The sequence below is a fragment of the Staurois parvus genome, unplaced genomic scaffold (assembly GCF_062004578.1).
Source record: "Staurois parvus isolate SC_StPar_1 unplaced genomic scaffold, SC_StPar_1.0 ptg003186l, whole genome shotgun sequence".
Classification (NCBI taxonomy): Eukaryota; Metazoa; Chordata; class Amphibia; order Anura; family Ranidae; genus Staurois; species Staurois parvus.
The window spans coordinates 32,191-54,883 of NW_028320982.1; the positions used below are offsets into that span (position 1 = coordinate 32,191).

A 22,693-nucleotide genomic window follows, 5' to 3' on the forward strand; every position below is an offset into this window, starting at 1 on the left:
ATTTCCGTCATCCCTTTATAATTCTGTCATTTCCGTCATCACTTTATAATTCTGTCATTTCCGTCATCCCTTTATAATTCTGTCATTTCCGTCATCCCTTTATAATTCTGTCATTTCCGTCATCCCTTTATAATTCTGTCATTTCCGTCATCCCTTTATAATTCTGTCATTTCCGTGATCCCTTTATAATTCTGTCATTTCCGTGATCCCTTTATAATTCTGTCATTTCCGTCATCCCTTTATAATTCTGTCATTTCCGTCATCCCTTTATAATTCTGTCATTTCTGTCATCCCTTTATAATTCTGTCATTTCCGTGATCCCTTTATAATTCTGTCATCTCCGTGATCCCTTTATAATTCTGTCATTTCCGTGATCCCTTTATAATTCTGTCATCTCCGTGATCCCTTTATAATTCTGTCATTTCCGTGAACCCTTTATAATTCTGTCATTTCCGTGATCCCTTTATAATTCTGTCATTTCCGTGATCCCTTTATAATTCTGTCATTTCCGTGATCCCTTTATAATTCTGTCATTTCCGTGATCCCTTTATAATTCTGTCCTTTCCGTGATCCCTTTATAATTCTGTCATTTCTGTGATCCCTTTATAATTCTGTCATTTCCAGGAACCCTTTATAATTCTGTCATTTCCGTGATCCCTTTATAATTCTGTCATTTCCGTGATCCCTTTATAATTCTGTCATTTCCGTGAACCCTTTATAATTCTGTCATTTCCGTGAACCCTTTATAATTCTGTCATCTCCGTGAACCCTTTATAATTCTGTCATCTCCGTTATCCCTTTATAATTCTGTCATCTCCGTGAACCCTTTATAATTCTGTCATCTCCGTGATCCCTTTATAATTCTGTCATTTCCGTGATCCCTTTATAATTCTGTCATTTCCGTCATCCCTTTATAATTCTGTCATTTCCGTGATCCCTTTATAATTCTGTCATTTCCGTGATCCCTTTATAATTCTGTCATTTCCGTGAACCCTTTATAATTCTGTCATTTCCGTGAACCCTTTATAATTCTGTCATTTCCGTGATCCCTTTATAATTCTGTCATTTCCGTGATCCCTTTATAATTCTGTCATTTCCGTGATCCCTTTATAATTCTGTTATTTCCGTGATCCCTTTATAATTCTGTCATTTCCGTGAACCCTTTATAATTCTGTCATTTCCGTGAACCCTTTATAATTCTGTCATTTCCGTGATCCCTTTATAATTCTGTCATTTCCGTGAACCCTTTATAATTCTGTCATCTCCGTGATCCCTTTATAATTCTGTCATTTCCGTGATCCCTTTATAATTCTGTAATTTCCGTGTTCCCTTTATAATTCTGTCATTTCCGTGATCCCTTTATAATTCTGTCATTTCCGTGAACCCTTTATAATTCTGTCATTTCCGTGATCCCTTTATAATTCTGTTATTTCCGTCATCCCTTTATAATTCTGTCATTTCCGTGATCCCTTTATAATTCTGTCATTTCCGTGATCCCTTTATAATTCTGTCATTTCCCTGAACCCTTTATAATTCTGTCATTTCCGTCATCCCTTTATAATTCTGTCATCTCCGTGATCCCTTTATAATTCTGTCATTTCCGTCATCCCTTTATAATTCTGTCATTTCCATGATCCCTTTATAATTCTGTCATTTCCGTCATCCCTTTATAATTCTGTCATTTCCGTCATCCCTTTATAATTCTGTCATTTCCGTCATCCCTTTATAATTCTGTCATTTCCGTCATCCCTTTATAATTCTATCATTTCCGTCATCCCTTTATAATTCTGTCATTTCCGTGAACCCTTTATAATTCTGTCATTTCCGTCATCCCTTTATAATTCTATCATTTACGTCATCCCTTTATAATTCTGTCATTTCCAGGAACCCTTTATAATTCTGTCATTTCCGTCATCCCTTTATAATTCTGTCATTTCCGTCATCCCTTTATAATTCTATCATTTCCGTCATCCCTTTATAATTCTGTCATTTCCAGGAACCCTTTATAATTCTGTCATCTCCGTGAACCCTTTATAATTCTGTCATCTCCGTGATCCCTTTATAATTCTGTCATCTCCGTGATCCCTTTATAATTCTGTCATTTCCGTGATCCCTTTATAATTCTGTCATTTCCGTCATCCCTTTATAATTCTGTCATTTCCGTCATCCCTTTATAATTCTGTCATCTCCGCGGACCCTTTATAATTCTGTCATTTCCGTGATCCCTTTATAATTCTGTCATTTCCGTGATCCCTTTATAATTCTGTCATTTCCGTGATCCCTTTATAATTCTGTCATTTCCGTGATCCCTTTATAATTCTGTCATTTCCGTGATCCCTTTATAATTCTGCCATTTCCCTGAACCCTTTATAATTCTGTCATTTCCGTCATCCCTTTATAATTCTGTCATTTCCGTCATCCCTTTATAATTCTGTCATCTCCGTGATCCCTTTATAATTCTGTCATTTCCGTCATCCCTTTATAATTCTGTCATTTCCGTCATCCCTTTATAATTCTGTCATTTCCGTCATCTCTTTATAATTCTGTCATTTCTGTGATCCCTTTATAATTCTGTCATTTCTGTGATCCCTTTATAATTCTGTCATTTCCGTCATCCCTTTATAATTCTGTCATTTCCGTCATCCCTTTATAATTCTGTCATTTCCGTCATCCCTTTATAATTCTGTCATTTCCGTGATCCCTTTATAATTCTGTCATCTCCGTGATCCCTTTACAATTCTGTCATTTCCGTCATCCCTTTATAATTCTGTCATTTCCGTCATCCCTTTATAATTCTGTCATTTCCGTCATCCCTTTATAATTCTGTCATTTCTGTGATCCCTTTATAATTCTGTCATTTCCGTCATCCCTTTATAATTCTGTCATTTCCGTGATCCCTTTATAATTCTGTCATTTCCGTCATCCCTTTATAATTCTGTCGTTTCCGTGAACCCTTTATAATTCTGTCATTTCCGTGATCCCTTCATAATTCTGTCATTTCAGTGATCCCTTTATAATTCTGTCATTTCTGTGATCCCTTTATAATTCTGTCATTTCTGTGATCCCTTTATAATTCTGTAATTTCCGTGATCCCTTTATAATTCTGTCATTTCCGTCATCCCTTTATAATTCTGTCATTTCCGTCATCCCTTTATAATTCTGTCATTTCCGTCATCCCTTTATAATTCTGTCATCTCCGTGATCCCTTTATAATTCTGTCATTTCCATCATCCCTTTATAATTCTATCATTTCCGTGATCCCTTTATAATTCTGTCATTTCCGTGAACCCTTTATAATTCTGTCATTTCCGTGTACCCTTTATAATTCTGTCATTTCCATGTACCCTTTATAATTCTGTCATTTCCGTCATCCCTTTATAATTCTGTCATTTCCGTCATCCCTTTATAATTCTGTCATTTCCGTCATCCCTTTATAATTCTGTCATCTCCGTGATCCCTTTATAATTCTGTCATTTCTGTGATCCCTTTATAATTCTGTCATTTCTGTGATCCCTTTATAATTCTGTCATTTCCGTGATCCCTTTATAATTCTGTCATTTCTGTGATCCCTTTATAATTCTGTCATTTCCGTCATCCCTTTATAATTCTGTCGTTTCCGTGAACCCTTTATAATTCTGTCATTTCCGTCATCCCTTTATAATTCTGTCATTTCCAGGAACCCTTTATAATTCTGTCATTTCCGTGATCCCTTTATAATTCTGTCATTTCCGTGATCCCTTTATAATTCTGTCATTTCCGTCATCCCTTTATAATTCTGTCATTTCCGTCATCCCTTTATAATTCTGTCATTTCCGTGATCCCTTTATAATTCTGTCCTTTCCGTGAACCCTTTATAATTCTGTCATTTCTGTGATCCCTTTATAATTCTGTCATTTCCATGATTCCTTTATAATTCTGTCATTTCCGTGATCCCTTTATAATTCTGTCATTTCCGTCATCCCTTTATAATTCTGTCATTTCCGTCATCCCTTTATAATTCTGTCATTTCCCTCATCCCTTTATAATTCTGTCATTTCCGTGATCCCTTTATAATTCTGTCATTTCCGTGATCCCTTTATAATTCTGTCATTTCTGTCATCCCTTTATAATTCTGTCATTTCCGTGATCCCTTTATAATTCTGTCATTTCCGTGATCCCTTTATAATTCTGTAATTTCTGTGATCCCTTTATAATTCTGTCATTTCCGTGATCCCTTTATAATTCTGTCATTTCCGTCATCCCTTTATAATTCTGTAATTTCTGTGATCCCTTTATAATTCTGTCATTTCCGTGATCCCTTTATAATTCTGTAATTTCCGTGTTCCCTTTATAATTCTGTCATTTCCGTGATCCCTTTATAATTCTGTCATTTCCGTGAACCCTTTATAATTCTGTCATTTCCGTGATCCCTTTATAATTCTGTGATTTCCGTCATCCCTTTATAATTCTGTCATTTCCGTGATCCCTTTATAATTCTGTCATTTCCGTGATCCCTTTATAATTCTGTCATTTCCCTGAACCCTTTATAATTCTGTCATTTCCGTCATCCCTTTATAATTCTGTCATCTCCGTGATCCCTTTATAATTCTGTCATTTCCGTCATCCCTTTATAATTCTGTCATTTCCATGATCCCTTTATAATTCTGTCATTTCCGTCATCCCTTTATAATTCTGTCATTTCTGTCATCCCTTTATAATTCTGTCATTTCCGTCATCCCTTTATAATTCTGTCATTTCCGTCATCCCTTTATAATTCTATCATTTCCGTCATCCCTTTATAATTCTGTCATTTCCGTGAACCCTTTATAATTCTGTCATTTCCGTCATCCCTTTATAATTCTATCATTTACGTCATCCCTTTATAATTCTGTCATTTCCAGGAACCCTTTATAATTCTGTCATTTCCGTGATCCCTTTATAATTCTGTCATTTCCGTCATCCCTTTATAATTCTGTCATTTCCATCATCCCTTTATAATTCTGTCATTTCCGTCATCCCTTTATAATTCTGTCATCTCCGTGATCCCTTTATAATTCTGTCATTTCCGTCATCCCTTTATAATTCTGTCATTTCCGTCATCCCTTTATAATTCTGTCATTTCCGTCATCCCTTTATAATTCTGTCATTTCCGTCATCCCTTTATAATTCTGTCATTTCCGTGATCCCTTTATAATTCTGTCATTTCCGTCATCCCTTTATAATTCTGTCATTTCCGTCATCCCTTTATAATTCTGTAATTTCCGTCATCCCTTTATAATTCTGTCATTTCCGTCATCCCTTTATAATTCTGTCATTTCCGTCATCCCTTTATAATTCTGTCATTTCCGTCATCCCTTTATAATTCTGTCATTTCCGTCATCCCTTTATAATTCTGTCGTTTCCGTGAACCCTTTATAATTCTGTCATCTCCGTGATCCCTTTATAATTCTGTCATTTCTGTGATCCCTTTATAATTCTGTCATTTCTGTGATCCCTTTATAATTCTGTCATTTCCGTGATCCCTTTATAATTCTGTCATTTCCATCATCCCTTTATAATTCTGTCATTTCCGTCATCCCTTTATAATTCTGTCATCTCCGTGATCCCTTTATAATTCTGTCATTTCCGTCATCCCTTTATAATTCTGTCATTTCCGTGATCCCTTTATAATTCTGTCATTTCCGTCATCCCTTTATAATTCTGTCATTTCCGTCATCCCTTTATAATTCTGTCATTTCCGTGATCTCTTTATAATTCTGTCATTTCCGTCATCCCTTTATAATTCTGTCATTTCCGTCATCCCTTTATAATTCTGTAATTTCCGTCATCCCTTTATAATTCTGTCATTTCCGTCATCCCTTTATAATTCTGTCATTTCTGTGATCCCTTTATAATTCTGTCATTTCTGTGATCCCTTTATAATTCTGTCATTTCCGTGATCCCTTTATAATTCTGTCATTTCCATCATCCCTTTATAATTCTGTCATTTCCGTCATCCCTTTATAATTCTGTCATTTCCGTGATCCCTTTATAATTCTGTCATTTCCGTCATCCCTTTATAATTCTGTCATTTCCGTCATCCCTTTATAATTCTGTCATTTCCGTCATCCCTTTATAATTCTGTCATTTCCGTCATCCCTTTATAATTCTGTCATTTCCGTCATCCCTTTATAATTCTGTCATTTCTGTCATCCCTTTATAATTCTGTCATTTCCGTGATCCCTTTATAATTCTGTCCTTTCCGTGATCCCTTTATAATTCTGTCATTTCTGTGATCCCTTTATAATTCTGTCCTTTCCGTGATCCCTTTATAATTCTGTCCTTTCCGTGATCCCTTTATAATTCTGTCATTTCCGTGATCCCTTTATAATTCTGTCCTTTCCGTGAACCCTTTATAATTCTGTCATTTCTGTGATCCCTTTATAATTCTGTCATTTCCATGATTCCTTTATAATTCTGTCATTTCCGTGATCCCTTTATAATTCTGTCATTTCCGTCATCCCTTTATAATTCTGTCATTTCCGTCATCCCTTTATAATTCTGTCATTTCCGTGATCCCTTTATAATTCTGTCATTTCCGTCATCCCTTTATAATTCTGTCATTTCCGTCATCCCTTTATAATTCTGTCATTTCCGTTATCCCTTTATAATTCTGTCATTTCCGTCATCCCTTTATAATTCTGTCATTTCCGTGATCCCTTTATAATTCTGTCATCTCCGTGAACCCTTTATAATTCTGTCATTTCCGTCATCCCTTTATAATTCTGTCATTTCCATCATCCCTTTATAATTCTGTCATTTCCGTCATCCCTTTATAATTCTGTCATTTCCAGGAACCCTTTATAATTCTGTCCTTTCCGTGATCCGTTTATAATTCTGTCCTTTCCGTGAACCCTTTATAATTCTGTCATTTCTGTGATCCCTTTATAATTCTGTCATTTCCGTGATTCCTTTATAATTCTGTCATTTCCGTGATCCCTTTATAATTCTGTCATTTCCATCATCCCTTTATAATTCTGTCATTTCCGTGATCTCTTTATAATTCTGTCATTTCCGTCATCCCTTTATAATTCTGTCATTTCCGTGATCCCTTTATAATTCTGTCCTTTCCGTGAACTCTTTATATTTCTGTAAATTTCTGTTTAAATACAGTGCCTATACTGTGGGAATCATTGCAGCTGTGTGTGCTACTTCCGCTACTGATGTAGTTCCCAGCCTTGCTATAACTTATGTCCATTTTGTAACCTTTATTATGATATTTATTTTGTTGATATCTCTGTATACTACGCTGTTGCAGCACATTGCTGTATGATCATCAATCTTTATATGTGTATGCATCCTGCTGCTGTTTCCCCTCCTGGCCTCTGGGGACTGGACCTGCTATTGCTCCTTTGTTTTTTCACTGGGCTGATGGGCCGTTTGGTTGGGCCTGATGTGCAGCACGGTGCCCGTGGTGTCCCTTGTGTATCCTTGCTAGGGTCCAATCTTCCGTGGCTTGGTAGGGACCTTCTGTCCCTCCCTGTGCAGGCCTGTGACGTAGCATGAATGGCCATAGCACGCCGGTATCATCACTGATGGCCGTACGCAGTGACGTCACGCGTCACGACACAGACGTGCCTCGCCTGGACACTACATAGGCCTCGGTTCACAGCCGCCCAGTGCCATTCTTCCAGGGCTGTTAATCCGTACAGGTTATCAGATTTATGATCCTCGTGGCACAATCCTTATATCATGCCCTTTTGCGGTTGTGGTCGTCTCCTCACCGGACAAGTGCGTTTGTTCCATCAATTAAGCACCAATATAAACAGTTTTTGGTAAGATACCTTTTTGAAATTGTTGGGATGAATAAGATATTAGATTGTTTTATCTATATTTACACCCTTAGACCTGCCTTCCAATGAATGGCTGGGCCTACTTTTTTGATACCCCCAAAGTATTTGACGGGCTGGCCCAGGTGTATTATCCTGTGGCTCTATGGTGACTGGGAGTCATCTCCTCATAGCTGGGATGTCATTGTAGTTGATGTTATGATACAAGTGACTACTCTAGGGAGGTGTTGTGTTACTTTCTTCCCCTCCCCCTCCCTTTTCTCCTTCTTTTTTTGGATAGTTGTCAGGAGTCAAAGATATACACAGTAATGTTATGGGGGGTAAGAAATATGTAACAAACGTTTTTCGCTGCTACTAGAAAAGATGGGACTATTGGGACGCAGCGCACACCCGGCTATACCACTAGTAACAGACAACAGACAGAACATTGATGCAGCGCTAATCACAATAATGCCGCAGATATTCCAATACAAATCATCAGATGAGAAGACAACAGAGAATACACCAGAACATCATCAGTAAATGGAAGGAATATGGGAGAGAAGGGAAAGGTGAAATCATAGAAGTCCAAAATGAGGACCACAGGGTGTAACAGACAATAAATCGTGACCGCGGGCAAAACGCACGGAAATGATCCGGGAGAAATAAAATATGAACTAAATCCCAGTAATAGTGGGACATAGGAGTCCGTCACAACATACATGACATAACGTGAATACAACTGAGGAGAAAGTGGAGCAAAATGTGAAAAATACAAAATGAAGAGCTTAATATGAAAAGTGGACAAACCACTTATCACAGAAGAATGACAATAACAACGCACAGCGCGGCCAAACATTGTGACCGTGCGACTAAAGAGTCACCACAATGTGCAACAAAGGCCATGTGACATAAACCGACTAATAAGTGACCATAGAAATATCATCAATAAATGTGGCAAACATATATAGAGTGCGGCTAGTATAAAAGAGGAAGTGGTGATATAAACGCACAGCGACACCAAATGAATGGATTACTGAGCACCGCAAATACAATAACACAATGAAGAAATAAATAACGTGACTAAAAAAATTTGTAAAAAAGACATAAAGTCCATGTGCAAAAATGTCCAACAAAAACACATAAAAAAACAAACCACAACGTGGATAGGTAAATGATTGTTGAATCCCACACTGGCTACATTGCCTCCTCACCTCTGTGCCCAGACCCCAAGGGGCCAAAAGGCTTTCAGGACACTCCCTGCAGGGGCCCTTTAAGTGGAATCCCAAATGGCGATGTAGGGATGATATCCCCTCACTGATGGACCATACTGCTCAGCGGTGGTAATAGATCTTTCACCTTTGGACACGGAAATCCACCAGCGCACAGAACTCCTTCCAGGGGATTGTTGGACCAGAAAAAACAGCCGGCTCACAGCACTCCCAGTGAGACAAGAACAAGTCCTTCCATAGTGTGATGTTATAAATGAATCATATTTATTGTAAAGACAAATGAGGACTTACATGGGAACAGATCAAACAACGCACCAATCACATGTGCTGATATGGGTGTACTGGGTGTACCAATATGGCTGTGGCCGTTCATGTCAGAAATGACGTCACCACATTCCGTTCTCCGACCTACGCGTTACGTCACTGTCATGTGACTTCATCAGGGACTTGCAATCAGCCACCCCTCACATCACCGGGTAAGAGGAGACTTTATTGTAAAGGAGAGAGCAGTACGGAGGATCCACCTAGATCCCCCATCATCTGATAAACACATAGAAACAATGGATTCAGTCAGTGTGTGTGTTTCCTACAGATGGATCCAGTCATGGGAACCCACCAGAGAGATGTCCCCGTCCTCTGTATTCCCGGGATTCCACACAGGAAGGTCACACCATCCCTCACCATCATCAGGTTGACAATTATTGGTAGTTGTGATTTATACACAGCATGTTTGTTACAATGAATGTTTTATTATATCTTTCAGAGTGGAATCCTCGGGGATGATAATATTGATGTTAAAGAAGAGTATAAAGAGGAGGATGAGGAGTATGGAGTGATGGAGGAGTTTTCAGAAGGACACAAGGATATGATGGAGCCACCTAATACCAGGAACCCACCAGAGAGATGTCCCCGTCCTCTGTATTCCCGGGATTCCACACAGGAAGGTCACACCATCCCTCACCATCATCAGGTAGATGAGGAACAATCACTGATAGTATCATTAGGATCTGTATATTATCTGCATTGTTACCATTGATGTCATTTTTATTATATATTCAGAGTGGAAACCTGAGAGATCCTAAAGTTGAGGTTAACAAAGAGATAAAAGAGGAGGAGGATGAGGATGGGGGGATGGAGAAGTCAGAGTTTCTAAGAGAACACAAATATCTGTACCAGGACACCATGGTGGAGTCATCCAGCTACAGGAACCCACCAGAGAGATGTCCCCGTCCTCTGTATTCCCGGGATTCCACACAGGAAGGTCACACCATCCCTCACCATCATCAGGTAGATGATGACAATTATTGGTAGTTGTGATTTATACACAGCATGTTTGTTACAATGAATGTTTTATTATATCTTTCAGAGTGGAATCCTCGGGGATGATAATATTGATGTTAAAGAAGAGTATAAAGAGGAGGATGAGGAGTATGGAGTGATGGAGGAGTTTTCAGAAGGACACAAGGATATGATGGAGCCACCTAATACCAGGAACCCACCAGAGAGATGTCCCCGTCCTCTGTATTCCCGGGATTCCACACAGGAAGGTCACACCATCCCTCACTATTACAAGGTCGGTGGGATGGAGCATCTAGAACTCGGACTGATGAAGACAATTTGTGGATTTTTTAATGTGAGTTTATAAATTACAGATGATATTTTCTCTCATTTCCTTGATTTAGAGTGGAGATCCAATCGATATAGAATTTGAGGTGAAAGCAGAAGAAGAAGAGGTGTATGTGAGGGATGATCAGCAGTCTATGGAGGAGGATGGAATAACGGGGACATTTATAGAGGAGGACACTCCTACAGAGATCAGCACAGGTGGGTCATGAACACTAAATCCATTCCTCCACCCATACTGCTCACTGATTGGTCCAGAGTAGGGCGGGGACTGGGTGATATCAGCCTGTAATCCCCTGGTCACTTTCCTGAGCTGTGTTCCCCGTCCTGTATTCCTGGATTTCTCTCGGATAATCTTCCTTCTCTGTGCTGCAGACACAATTTATGTATCTAGACTGGATTTATGGAGGTTCTGGGGTTCAGCTGGCAGCAAAATGTTGATTTTCACCATAGACGTTGCTTGACTTGGCATTTGGGTCTTGGACCTTCTTTCCCATGCCCTGGTCTTGCAAAATCTCTGACAGAGCAATTCTTCCAGTCTTTTGACCCAGACAACTGACCCTTGCCCTTATGTCCCTTTTTCTGTTGCAGATTTCCACACTAACACACGGACATCCCACCACTTAGGACCCACTGCTGCTGCAAACAGCATCCAGCCAGACTCCCTACCCACGTTTCCTCCCATGGCACCCCCAAGGGGGCAAAAAGGCCAGGCTTCCAGGGGGAGCCATGGTGCCAGGGGGGACACTGGGCCACACCTTGGCCATGATGCCAGGGGAGCTACTGGGGCCCAGGGGTCCATTAGGGCTAGGGTGGACCAGAGGTCTGACTGTGGTGTGAAGGGGTCACAAACTGGTGGCAGAAGGGGCCAGTCTTCCTTCAGAAAAAAGGCGGAAGCTAAGTTGAGGACCTCACCTGGGGCTGCTGTATCCCCTTTGAGCCCAGGAGAAGGGACATCAAGGGGAGGCAGAAGGTCCCAGGCCCAGGCCCAATCCCAGCCCAATTTTCCACCCTTCTCCCATGATGAGATCTGGGCCATGGTGGTTGCTTATGTAGAACGGGCTGAATGCATCTCGGGGCCCAGGTCCTACCGCAGCGGTAAGGCAGCAAAGGACCGTCTGTGGAAGGAAATCACGGTGGCCGTAAATGCAGTGGGCAGGATGGTACGCCGGTACCCCAAGAATGTGAAGAAGCATATGCGTGATCTGAGGTGGAATTTAAAGGAGAAGCTGACTCTGTGGGCTCGGCAGGGACATGTTACAAGGCGAGGGGTGGACCCTGACCATCTGCAGGAACTGTCTCAGGCAGAATGGGCACTTCTGCCAATCATTGGTCTCAACACGATTTTTGGGGTGACGGCTCATGAAGATACTGATGACTGGCAGAGTGGTAAGTACACTACACATGTCCATATTGTGTCTTCAAAGTTGTGTTATCTTTTTAACATTTAACATTTGTTGTTCATTTTGTCTTGTGTTGTAGCCAGTCCCGAGGCAGGGGCAGCCCCAGCCAGCCCATCAGAGGACAAGCCAGATCACACATACGCTGATGAAGAGATGTTCCCTCCTGGTAAGCACTCATTGGGAATGCACCCCGTAATGTTGAACAGGCTGCTAGAACATCAAACATCTCACATGTCAATGTCCTATTCACAGCACAACATCAGCAGGAGGAGGAGGAGGAGCGGCTCCCCCCACTGCAGTCAGGCCTGGAGGAAGATCTGGGTATGTATTAATGTGCTTGTCTACAACAATCATAATCACTCAGGATCAGCCAATGAGCATCCTCTTAGGAATGCAGAACAAACCAATGCTAAACTCTGTGTGAACACAAATATATCTCCACAACACGCTGCATTTCTTTGGGGTTCCTCACTGTATTGCACTCAAACCCCTAGAGAAATCCGTGTGAAAACTGTTACCACACAGAAATGTGTCTAATCCCTGCCAAATGTCCTGGGACCAGTTTCCCCGGACCAAGAAAAGCAGGTAACCCCACCAAACCAAATGGGGGAACTAACTGATGAGAGCAATAAAGTTCCAAACATCACTAACTAGCTGACATCTCCTGAGCGTTCCAAATCAGACTCGTCCTCCCAACTTCACAACTTCTCCCAGACACAAAAACATTCCACGCATGTAAACACATACACGTCATCTGACCAACGTCAACATGCTCAACTCTGACAGTCCCAGAATATCCAATGTGTTTGGTGTTTAGTGACATCATATATCATGCCTGCTCAATATACAGGAAATGATCCACTACAGGGACCCATCACCTCCCAATCGTGCCGCTCACCTTCAGGTTTGAGCCACACAAAGGGAAGGTCAAACACACTTTGGTCACCACTATGGGTGGCAGAACTGGCAACATTCCTCCACTTCACTTGGAATCAGTAAGTCTCATTTTAAGGTCTCCAGGCAAATCCTTGTTAAAATTAAAGCCCAGAAGAGCTCATGATTGTTTACATTTCCATTCAATGAGTTTATTGGCCCCCTTAAGGATGCTGATTTCTGGAGTAGTGTTTAACCACTTGTCACCCGCACTGTAGCTGTCATTTGGCTACAGTCTGGGGAGGGCGTCATACAACATCCTCCCAGAGCACGCCCTCCCACAGGCCCCTGGGGGTGCACACCCAGCCATCTCAGGGGTCGCTGTGTCCTACGGACACAGCTGATCACATGATGTGGTAAAAGGCCAATCACAGCGGCCTTTTACCACGTGATCACGGCAGATCACCGGTAAATGCAGTTGCTGGTTATCAGCTGCACTTTCCTCATGCTGTCACAGTGGAGGAAAGTACTGCAGATAACCGACAATTGGCAGAGAACAGATCAGCACCGATCACCAGGGCACTGATTATCAGAGCCCAGCAGTGCTGCCAGTCAGTGCCCATCATTGGTGCAGATCAGTGCTGCCTATCAGTGCCCATCAGTGCTGCCTATCCATGCCACCTCATCGACACACATCAGTGAAGGAAAAAAATTACCTGTTTGAAAAAGAGAAACAAAGACAAAAACTTTTTAATTTCAGATTTTTAGCTCTTTTTTTGTTTATAGCACAAAAAACAAACCACCCATCAGAGATAAAATGATAACAATGTCATATGGGTACAGTGTTGCATGACCGCAATTGTCATTCAAAGTGTGACAGCGCTGAAAGGTGAAAATTGTCCGGGGCAAGAAGGGGGTCTAAGTGCCGGGTAGGCAAGTGGTTATAAAAGCCGTGCTGACACTGCAGGCAGTGATGTCTAGTGGGCCCCTCTCCTGACTGGTTTCATCATGTGATCTGGGACTTCAGCATAGGAAACTTGAGATCAACATCAAGAAATGTAGCTGCTCACCCAATTCTCAAGTTCCAAGTGACAGCGACCATTCTCCTATTGCTCCAAATGTAGAGGCCAAATCAAATACATACCAAGACTGAGTATTCTTGGGGCCATTTTCCCAAAGCCCAAAAACCCAGCCAGATCCAAATAATATAACACAAAGAATTTAATTTTCCTGATTCCAGGAAAAGGGTCAAATCATTTTACAGTGCCCCTCCACCCCCCAAAAAAACTGGAACCTAACTAAAGATTTGAGCCTCTTATGTAAACATGGGGCCAATAATTAGACTGCTTTGTTTTGCACATCACATGACTAGCAGGAAGATCTATTCCTTTGTCAGACTTATCCACCGAGAATCTCTACACAGGCAATATAGGACCACAAGTCCCAGCAGTGCACAAAGCAAAGCACAGTTCAATGCATCTCCTAGTTAGGGCACGGCCAGGAGGGGCTCTGACATCCTCTCTCTAGCTCTCTCATTCATCAAGAGATTGCATGGCCCTTTCAATTGTCCAAGCCCCAAACTCCCAGTGAGAACTGGTCTGGTCTGGTCGGGCCTTTCACAGCCACAAAAGACCATGCTGTCTGCACTCCCTGCTGAGATCAATCCCATTTCCCACCTCCTGCGGGGCACAAGAACTCCAAATTGTAGACAAAGCAGACAAGCTAACTGTTTTTCCACAAACAAAACACAAAAATAAAAGAATATTTCTGCTGTCCGTCACACAGCCTAACTAGTATCTGTTACTAATCATCATCTTGAACTCTATTTGCAGATCATCTTTTGCCCCTGGAGGCCCCAGCTGTTGGAGTGGGAGAGGAATCTGCATCTGATGTTGGGGTACGGGAACTGCTGTAATGGGTGGGGATGTACAAATGCATGTTACATGTGTATTTGGGAAATGTCATGCATTTTTTTTTGTTTTGTGGTGCAGGGAAGTTCAGGCACTCCAAACTTGTGTGAAATGCCGTCACCTCCACCTGAGTTGCCTGAACATCCGGTAAGAGATGCTAAAGATGTTCTCCCTAAAGAGTCACCCATTTAGAGTATAACTCCGTTCCTGGCTGGGCAGGATTTGGCAACGTGATCTGTAACTTACGTTTTTCGAATCATTGCTTAGTCAGGAGCTGGAGGGAGTGATGTGCATGTGACAAATCAGCAGGAAGGTATCAGTGTGGGGAAAGATGCCAAACCATTCATTTCAGTCAAATGCTGATCCAGTGTAATGTGTCAGGGAAAGGCATTCACCAATACCTGGTCCTAGGGGTGGGACAAGAACATGAACTAGTGTTTGGTGCAGGGGCGGACTGAAACTCATGGGGCCCCGGGTCAATAGGGGATCATGGGGCCCCTGTGTGCTCGCTCACCCTCAAACCACACCCAAAAAAGCCTATGAAAGGTACCAGGGACATTTCATGGGGCCCCCTACTGACCCCGGCAGTGCCCGAGTTCCCCAATGGTCAGTCCGCCCCAGGTTTGGTGTCAAACGAGCCCCCTGTCATGCTGTGTGTTAAACACGCTTTCTTTTTTTTGTTTGTTTCTCCTTGCAGCCAACATTGGATCCAGCTGGTTCAGGACCCCGTCCACCTGGACCCAGCCCCCTTCGCAAGCTTGGGGAAAGGCTGTCGTTCAACATGGAGAGATTATGGGAGCAAAGGAGGCTTTCTAATGCATCCAGTAATATAGAAAGGTTACTGGGGCTCCAACATGAAACCCTGCTTGGACTTGTCACCTCGGTCAGGGAGCAGACTACAGCATTGCAGGACCTTAGTCATGATATCCGGGCCTTCTGTCAAGAAGGGGCTGAACAAAATACATCTTCAGCCAGAGGCTCCCAACCCTTGTGCAGTAGTAGTTTGGGGCCAATGCCAAGGTTGCCACAGAGTTTCCCTGTTGAAAGTGCCAGGGAAGCAGCAGAGGAACAAGCCTTGGAGGTGCCGAATCTGGAACTACCCACTCTGGAGCAGCCCCCTCAAGAAACCCCACCCGAAGACCAGTATGCCTCCTTCCCCATGGATCCCTCTTCTACACCTTCCTCACACTCCACTTTGCCCCTTGACCACACCCCCACTTTCACACCCCCTCCCCTTGTTTCTACATGCCCCTCCTCTCAATCCCGTTTCCACCCTTACCTTCCACGTCCTGCCCACTCTCCTCAGCCCTCAAATGCCCCTTCCCACATTCTCCCTGTCTTCCATTCCCCCCATTCAACCTCTCCCCCAGCCCTCCCTCCCCACCACTCTTTCCAAGCCCCTCCACACACTGTACCTCCCCAACCCTCACACCCACCCCCTCTGCAGCAGCAGCCTCCTCCTCCCCATTAATTTTGTATTTTTTTTATAATAAACATTATTTGGAAAGTAGCAGAACGTGTCTTTCAAATTGTCAGAAATGCATTTGGGGTAATAATGGAGGCTTGGTCATGTAGGGAATCCAACACAGGCGCTTTTCTGAGTATGGCTACCAATAATTCCAAATAGCGAACACTAAAAAAGCAGCACTTCAGAAAGAAAACTAAAAGGTGACCCTTCCAGAGGCATTGGGGGTTAGACTCTTTGGCCTTTCTGCTGCTTTCACCTGGTGGTCTGTCCTGCAAATGGTTTTAGCTGTTCCCCATCACACAAGTTCTCTGGCACATGTAGCGGTTGGCCATTATCTGCTAACCATTTGGCTGCCCCAAGGGAGCTTAGAATTCTCAGTGGACTCTGTGGGCAAGGCTAACGTTCCCCAATATGGGAACACACAATATTGCAGCTTGTTCTCTAAGTGTCGGCTAGCTTTTGTCTTTTTGGGGTGCTGATTTTGGCCAAGACTCCTGCATGGAACACTCACCTCCCCAGAGACTGACACTGCTGTCCAAATATGTTCCCTGTGCTACTTCATTGACACACACTATACAAGAAGTGTGTAATATCCAGGACACCAGGCGTGACACCAGGACACAACTTACACACAGTAAGCCTGCCAAGGAATGCTAGAGACACAGAAAAGTTGGGAGAATAAGAAGAAGGCCTTCTGTTGTTTGGACTATCATTATGCTGGACTAACTGGACCCAGACTAAGTTTGCTTTACACCCCGTGTAACATCTTGCCCCGAGATTGGTTGGGGAGCATAGGATCTTTAGCTGCCTGATTCTAGACGTGTGTGCCTATGGAATTTATGTGCCCAGTGGACACTTGTTCCTCACTTCATTCCCTCCCCACCTCTTGTTGCCAAAACACTGATATGTGAATGAGCAACAAGTTGGATCCAAGTGGTATGTGTGGAGCAGATAGACAATTTGCCCATTAGGGCCCCTTCTTTTCTGGGGGACATTGCATGTAACTGGTCTCATCCATAACTGATAGTCCTTCCAAGAGCAGCTTTCAAGTCATGTGACTTCTGTGTAATGCCAATCCCAACTAGAGATGAGGTGATGGGAGACATCTTGACAGAGTTGGGCCACAGGATCCCCCACACATTGTCTACTTGGCTGCACCCCCTTTTGGCAGTCTGCACAACTCCACTCCACCAAGCTATGTAGAAGTCCCTGGATGGAATGAAGAGCTACTCCAAACGTGAACAATGTAACGTGAATGGAGTGTTCTGTGTAAACTGTTGCAGCATTTCACAAGAGGAAGCAAACCAAGATTGGAAGTAGCTGCAGACAGCAAGCAGACAACTTCAATCTTTATGTATCCCAGCTTAGGATGGAAGGAGCTGGTTTACCTCTCGGAAACATGCAATCCTATCTGCTACAGTCCTAAAGCTGGACTTGCCAGAAAACACTTCGTTTGGACATTACCAGAAATTCCAGGTAAGCAAGATTGTCCAGTGCAGCTGGAGCTAGCAGAGTCCTGCAATGCTTTAGGGACATGCAGATCAGCTCCAACTGCAATGAAGAAGATTGCCGACCTGCAAAGGCTGAAGAAGACACAACACAGGGCACTGTCCAAGATAAATAGAACATTTATTACCAACAATCAATAGAAAACTATAAAAAATCATAAAAAATTGTAACTAAAATTGCTGCCTGAAATAGGCTCCAAGGGTGGGCTGGTCCTCGTCTGGTTCCACCTCCAGGGCTTGCTCCAGGACCTGGATCCAGCGGCACATCCAGCCCAGGAGGCCACGAATGTCTGGATCGGGGAACAATGTAGAAAAAGCCAAACAAAATGTATTATCTGTAATAAAAAAGGAGACAGACTTGCTTCACACAACAACAGCATGCAATGCTTGTCTACCTTTGTCCATTATCCTGAAAGCACTCTATGCTGTTGTCACCTCATAATTGGAACACAGAACTTACATTTCTTGCCTGGATGATATCATGGCCCAAGGAGTGAGCTTGGAATCCTTAGTCCTAGATTACCCGCTTCCCACCCGCAATGTACTGTGGCCAGGCGGCAGCTACAGGCAAAGCAATGTACTTGTACGTCACTCTGGCTGTACTAACACAGGAGGCACACCACACACCCGACCCAGCACACAGCGCTCCCCTCCCCCGACTGCTGTGTCTGGTGGATACAGCGGAATGAAGATCCCAGTGATTGTGACCCGGTGATCATGTGATCTCTAGGTGATCCCAATGTAAGCAGTTATTATGAATCAATCTCATTCATAACAGCTCTGCTTCTCCTCCTAGTGAGCTGTGATTGGCCCACAGCTGTCACATGATACATGGGGCCAAACACAGCATCCTGTACTATGTGAGCAGCTCCAACCAATCACACATCACTATCTTGAGCTATCAAAAAGCTAACTCACTGATGACAGTTGATGAATGAGTTCGGTTCTGACAGTAAGCTTTGCATTGCAGGAGAAATGACCATTATTTCTACAGCAAAGAAAAGTGTAAAAAAAAAATCCCTGATCTCCCCCCTCCCCCCACAGTAGTACAATGGTTACTATGGTAACATCCTACTATTCTGATACAAGTATTTAAAAAAAAAAAGTTAAATACCAGATTGAGAATTTTGTTTTAAAATTTTTGGGCGAGCAGCAGCTCTTGGCAAAGTGGCATAATCTGCATCACTTCCTGTTTTGGGGTGTCAATGCGCCTGCGCCCCCCACTGCCCCCCACAGCCGGTCCAGGGAGAGAAGAGAGAACACGGCACCGAGTAAAAGCACCACTACATTGTACACACACGTTAGATTCGCACATTTAACCCTTTGATGGCCCCGTCACCCAGCCAGTGCCATTAGTACAGTGTCAGTATATAGAATGTATCACTGATCTCTGTATTCCTGCCACTAGTGACATCACATAGTGTCAGGGTCAGTAAGCCCCTCCCAGCCAGGGTCAGCTGGCATTAGATTGGCCGCACACTGTCGCACTCACGCTATAGGTCGCTGATCACCGCCATTACTAGTATAGTGTTTGTACGGATCAATATATTGATCATGAACAGAACTATACTAGTGCCGGCCTTGTATAGTGTCCCCAATACTCAGTGTTAGCCGGATCGGCCCGGTCACTGCCAGCACTAGTGTTCAGCCCCTCCACTGTTCTTCACAGAAGATTTGTACCAATTGTGGGCCAAGGCAATTTATACACCACAATACATGGCGACACCCAAATTCAGCTCTTGTCACACAATTCACATGGAACTCTATCACCGTTTATGAAATTAAAACTTTTTTGGGATGAACCCTCAACATGGACATTACAGAAAAGAATGAATTGCAGTCATATTGGTCCGCAGACCCGATTCATGGTATGTCCGTGTTCTCTGCTGGTACATATATGTCCAACATGGACCAGCAATGTACTGGAACGTCGCTGGACTTGGAGTGGTTATACCGGGAGGATGCTTGCAGCTACAGGCATCATTCTAGTGCTGGTTTATTAGCTGGAGGTCGGCTTTCATGTAAAAGCAATCCTAGTGGCCAATTAGCTGCAGAATTGTTTTTACAAGCAGTGAGATGGGACATTATTATAAATGATTTCCTATAGCAGCAGATCTGATGAGATGAATGAAGTGGGTGTAAAGTGGAAGCAGTGGATCTGCAGGGAGCAGCATCTTGAGCACAAAGCACTTTATGTTGTGGATGGATTTGCACACGGTTCAGTTTCCTTCATTTATTGATAAACCCCATAAGACCAATGAAGTGGGTGTAAAGTGGAAGCAGTGGATGTGCAGAGAATAGGATTTGGAGCCCCGAGCTCTTTATCTCTGAATGTCTCCACATATTTGTAGTGTATTTGTGATGATTTCTGTGCACACACAATAGGACAGCGCTGTGACACATAATGCTCTTCTAGATGACAGGGAATCCTTCCCTTTGTTACAGCAGCAGTCCGCTAGAAGGTTTTTGTAGGTTTGGAGTTGTTACACATAGCGCGGGTTTTATCCATTTATAGTGATGACATCATTGCCCAAATCTGGGGGTCACCAGCCATTTCCACCCTTTACTCCCAGCTGGGGGGCTTTGTATCCATATACCAGATGTTCTACAGGACTAAATCTGCAATCAATGTTACTGCAAAATCAAAGGGGCCAAAACCCCTCCCCCGAGCAGTCATATATTTCTGTCCCCCTTGGTGGGAGTGGAGGTGACCCCTCTATAAGGATCTACAGTCCATACACACCCAGCACAAGGCCGGGGTCACACTACCAGACGCTTCTCGGGGCTGCAGTTCCTCTGAGCTCCACAATGTGGGGATCTCACTTCTACCCAGACAGGAAGTCTCTATGGAAGACAGACAGGAAGTGATGTCAGGTACAGACAGGAAGTGATGTCAGATACACTCAGGACGTACTAGGGAGAGGTGAATCAGGAGGAAGCAGAGAGGAGACATTCCTGGATCTGGCAGCAGAGGAGGTAATACGCAGATTAACCCCTTCAGGGGGAGGAGTTGATGATAATATATTTGCTCCCAAAGCTGGCCTACATGGTTCAGTTTTATCGTTCAGCCAGCGGGATGACCAGAAAAACTGAAGCGATTCCCCCATCCACACATTGGAGGTGGATGGGGGAATCCTCCCCGCTGCACTCTTGTATTCTGACAATGGGGGGACTCCTCCGCTCTCAGAATACACGGATCAGCACTGAAGCTATTGGTTGCAGCCGCTGGGGGAGTGGCTTTTATCCGGCAGTGGCCACACATGGATGGAAATGTGAGCGATCCCTGCTGAACCAGCTGAATTTCCATGGATCTATGGTCACCTTCAGTGACTTCCTCCCCTCCCCCTCATCTTCTTTATGATGGAAGTCAGAGAATCCTATGACATCACACTGACCTCACAGCTCCTCCTCCCAAAGTCCCTCCATCCAGAGAATCCTATGACATCACAGTGACCTCACAGCTCCTCCTCCCAAAGTCCCTCCATCCAGAGTCAGAGAATCCTATGACATCACACTGACCTCACAGCTCCTCCCCCCAATGTCCCTCCATCCAGTCAGGGAATCCTATGACATCACACTGACCTCACAGCTCCTCCTCCCAATGTCCCTCCATCTGACATTTCTCTGATGCTCTTAGGATGTGGGGCCCCTTGGTATCCTCACATGTAAAGTGGGACTGTTGGTCCTGCGTTGTATGTAATGACATCAGAATGCTGCAACAAGCCTATACCCTGCGTAGTGTGGGGGTCCTGTGGGGGGGAATTATACCTCAGCCTGAAGTGGGGCTTTAATAAAATGGAGACCTGAATGGAGAGGTGAGGAGGATTCTGGGAATATCATTTGATGTGACTATTTGTGTTCAGATGTAGAGTTTTCCTCCTGTGAAGTCTGGAGATCATATGACATCACATTGCCTCCACCTCCCTCCCTGATAGAAGAGAGAAAGAAGAAGAAGATTCTAGAAGTCACCAGAGAGATCACTGAGCTGCTGACAGGAGAGGTGAGCGGTGCCGGGAATTCTGGGACATTCTCCAGTAACAGACAAGGGATGTGTCTGGATGGTGACTGTATCATTGTGTGTGTCAGGTTCCTATAAGGTGTCAGGGTGTCACTGTCTATTTCTCCATGGAGGAGTGGGAGTATTTAGAAGGACACAAGGATCTCTACAAGGACGTCATGATGGACAATCAGCCGCCCCTCACATCACCGGGTAAGAGGAGACTTTATTGTAAAGGAGAGAGCAGTACGGAGGATCCACCTAGATCCCCCATCATCTGATAAACACATAGAAACAATGGATTCAGTCAGTGTGTGTGTTTCCTACAGATGGATCCAGTCATGGGAACCCACCAGAGAGATGTCCCCATCCTCTGTATTCCCGGGATTCCACACAGGAAGGTCACACCATCCCTCACTATTGCAAGGTTGGTGGGATGGAGCATCTAGAACATGGACTCATGGAGACAATGTGTGGATGTTTATGTGACCTTACATTTTACAGATGATATTTTCTCTCATTTCCTTGATTTAGAGTGGAGATCCAATCGATATAGAATTTGAGGTGAAAGCAGAAGAAGAAGAGGCGTATGTGAGGGATGATCAGCAGTCTATGGAGGAGGATGGAATAACGGGGACATTTATAGAGGAGGACACTCCTACAGAGATCAGCACAGGTGGGTCATGAACACTAAATCCATTCCTCCACCCATACTGCTCACTGATTGGTCCAGAGTAGGGCGGGGACTGGGTGATATCAGCCTGTAATCCCCTGGTCACTTTCCTGAGCTGTGTTCCCCGTCCTGTATTCCTGGATTTCTCTCGGATAATCTTCCTTCTCTGTGCTGCAGACACAATTTATGTCTCTAGACTGGATTTATGGAGGTTCTGGG

The 22,693-nt window shown here is 43.5% G+C and overlaps 2 protein-coding genes across 2 annotated transcripts; both read left to right on the forward strand.

Moving 5' to 3' along the window:
* The first annotated feature begins 10,457 nt into the window (after positions 1 to 10,457).
* On the forward strand, positions 10,458 to 16,338 carry LOC149428500 (uncharacterized). The gene is made up of 8 exons (XM_089667328.1): positions 10,458 to 10,592; positions 10,702 to 10,843; positions 11,234 to 12,031; positions 12,125 to 12,211; positions 12,298 to 12,366; positions 14,751 to 14,815; positions 14,910 to 14,975; positions 15,526 to 16,338. The coding sequence occupies exons 1-8, from the start codon at positions 10,458 to 10,460 to the stop codon at positions 16,297 to 16,299; spliced, it is 2,136 nt and encodes a 711-aa protein (XP_089523454.1). The 3' UTR covers positions 16,300 to 16,338.
* Positions 16,339 to 18,285: 1,947 nt separating this feature from the next.
* On the forward strand, positions 18,286 to 22,488 carry LOC149428501 (uncharacterized). Its single transcript, XM_089667329.1, has 4 exons — positions 18,286 to 18,345; positions 21,891 to 22,014; positions 22,131 to 22,228; positions 22,336 to 22,488. Exons 1-4 carry the CDS (start codon positions 18,286 to 18,288, stop codon positions 22,486 to 22,488), a joined length of 435 nt encoding a protein of 144 aa, XP_089523455.1.
* Positions 22,489 to 22,693: the final 205 nt, after the last annotated feature.

Excerpts from the sequence above, each read along its gene's own strand:
- LOC149428500 (XM_089667328.1), top strand. The coding sequence starts at position 10,458 with ATGGAGGAGTTTTCAGAAGGACACAAGGATATGATGGAGCCACCTAAT. Across the intron at positions 10,593-10,701 it reads CCATCCCTCACTATTACAAG|AGTGGAGATCCAATCGATAT; the intron begins GTCGGTGGGATG and ends TCCTTGATTTAG. Across the intron at positions 14,816-14,909 it reads AATCTGCATCTGATGTTGGG|GGAAGTTCAGGCACTCCAAA; the intron begins GTACGGGAACTG and ends TTTGTGGTGCAG.
- LOC149428501 (XM_089667329.1), top strand. The coding sequence starts at position 18,286 with ATGGCCCAAGGAGTGAGCTTGGAATCCTTAGTCCTAGATTACCCGCTT. Across the intron at positions 18,346-21,890 it reads ACCCGCTTCCCACCCGCAAT|GTTCCTATAAGGTGTCAGGG; the intron begins GTACTGTGGCCA and ends TGTGTGTGTCAG. Across the intron at positions 22,229-22,335 it reads CCATCCCTCACTATTGCAAG|AGTGGAGATCCAATCGATAT; the intron begins GTTGGTGGGATG and ends TCCTTGATTTAG.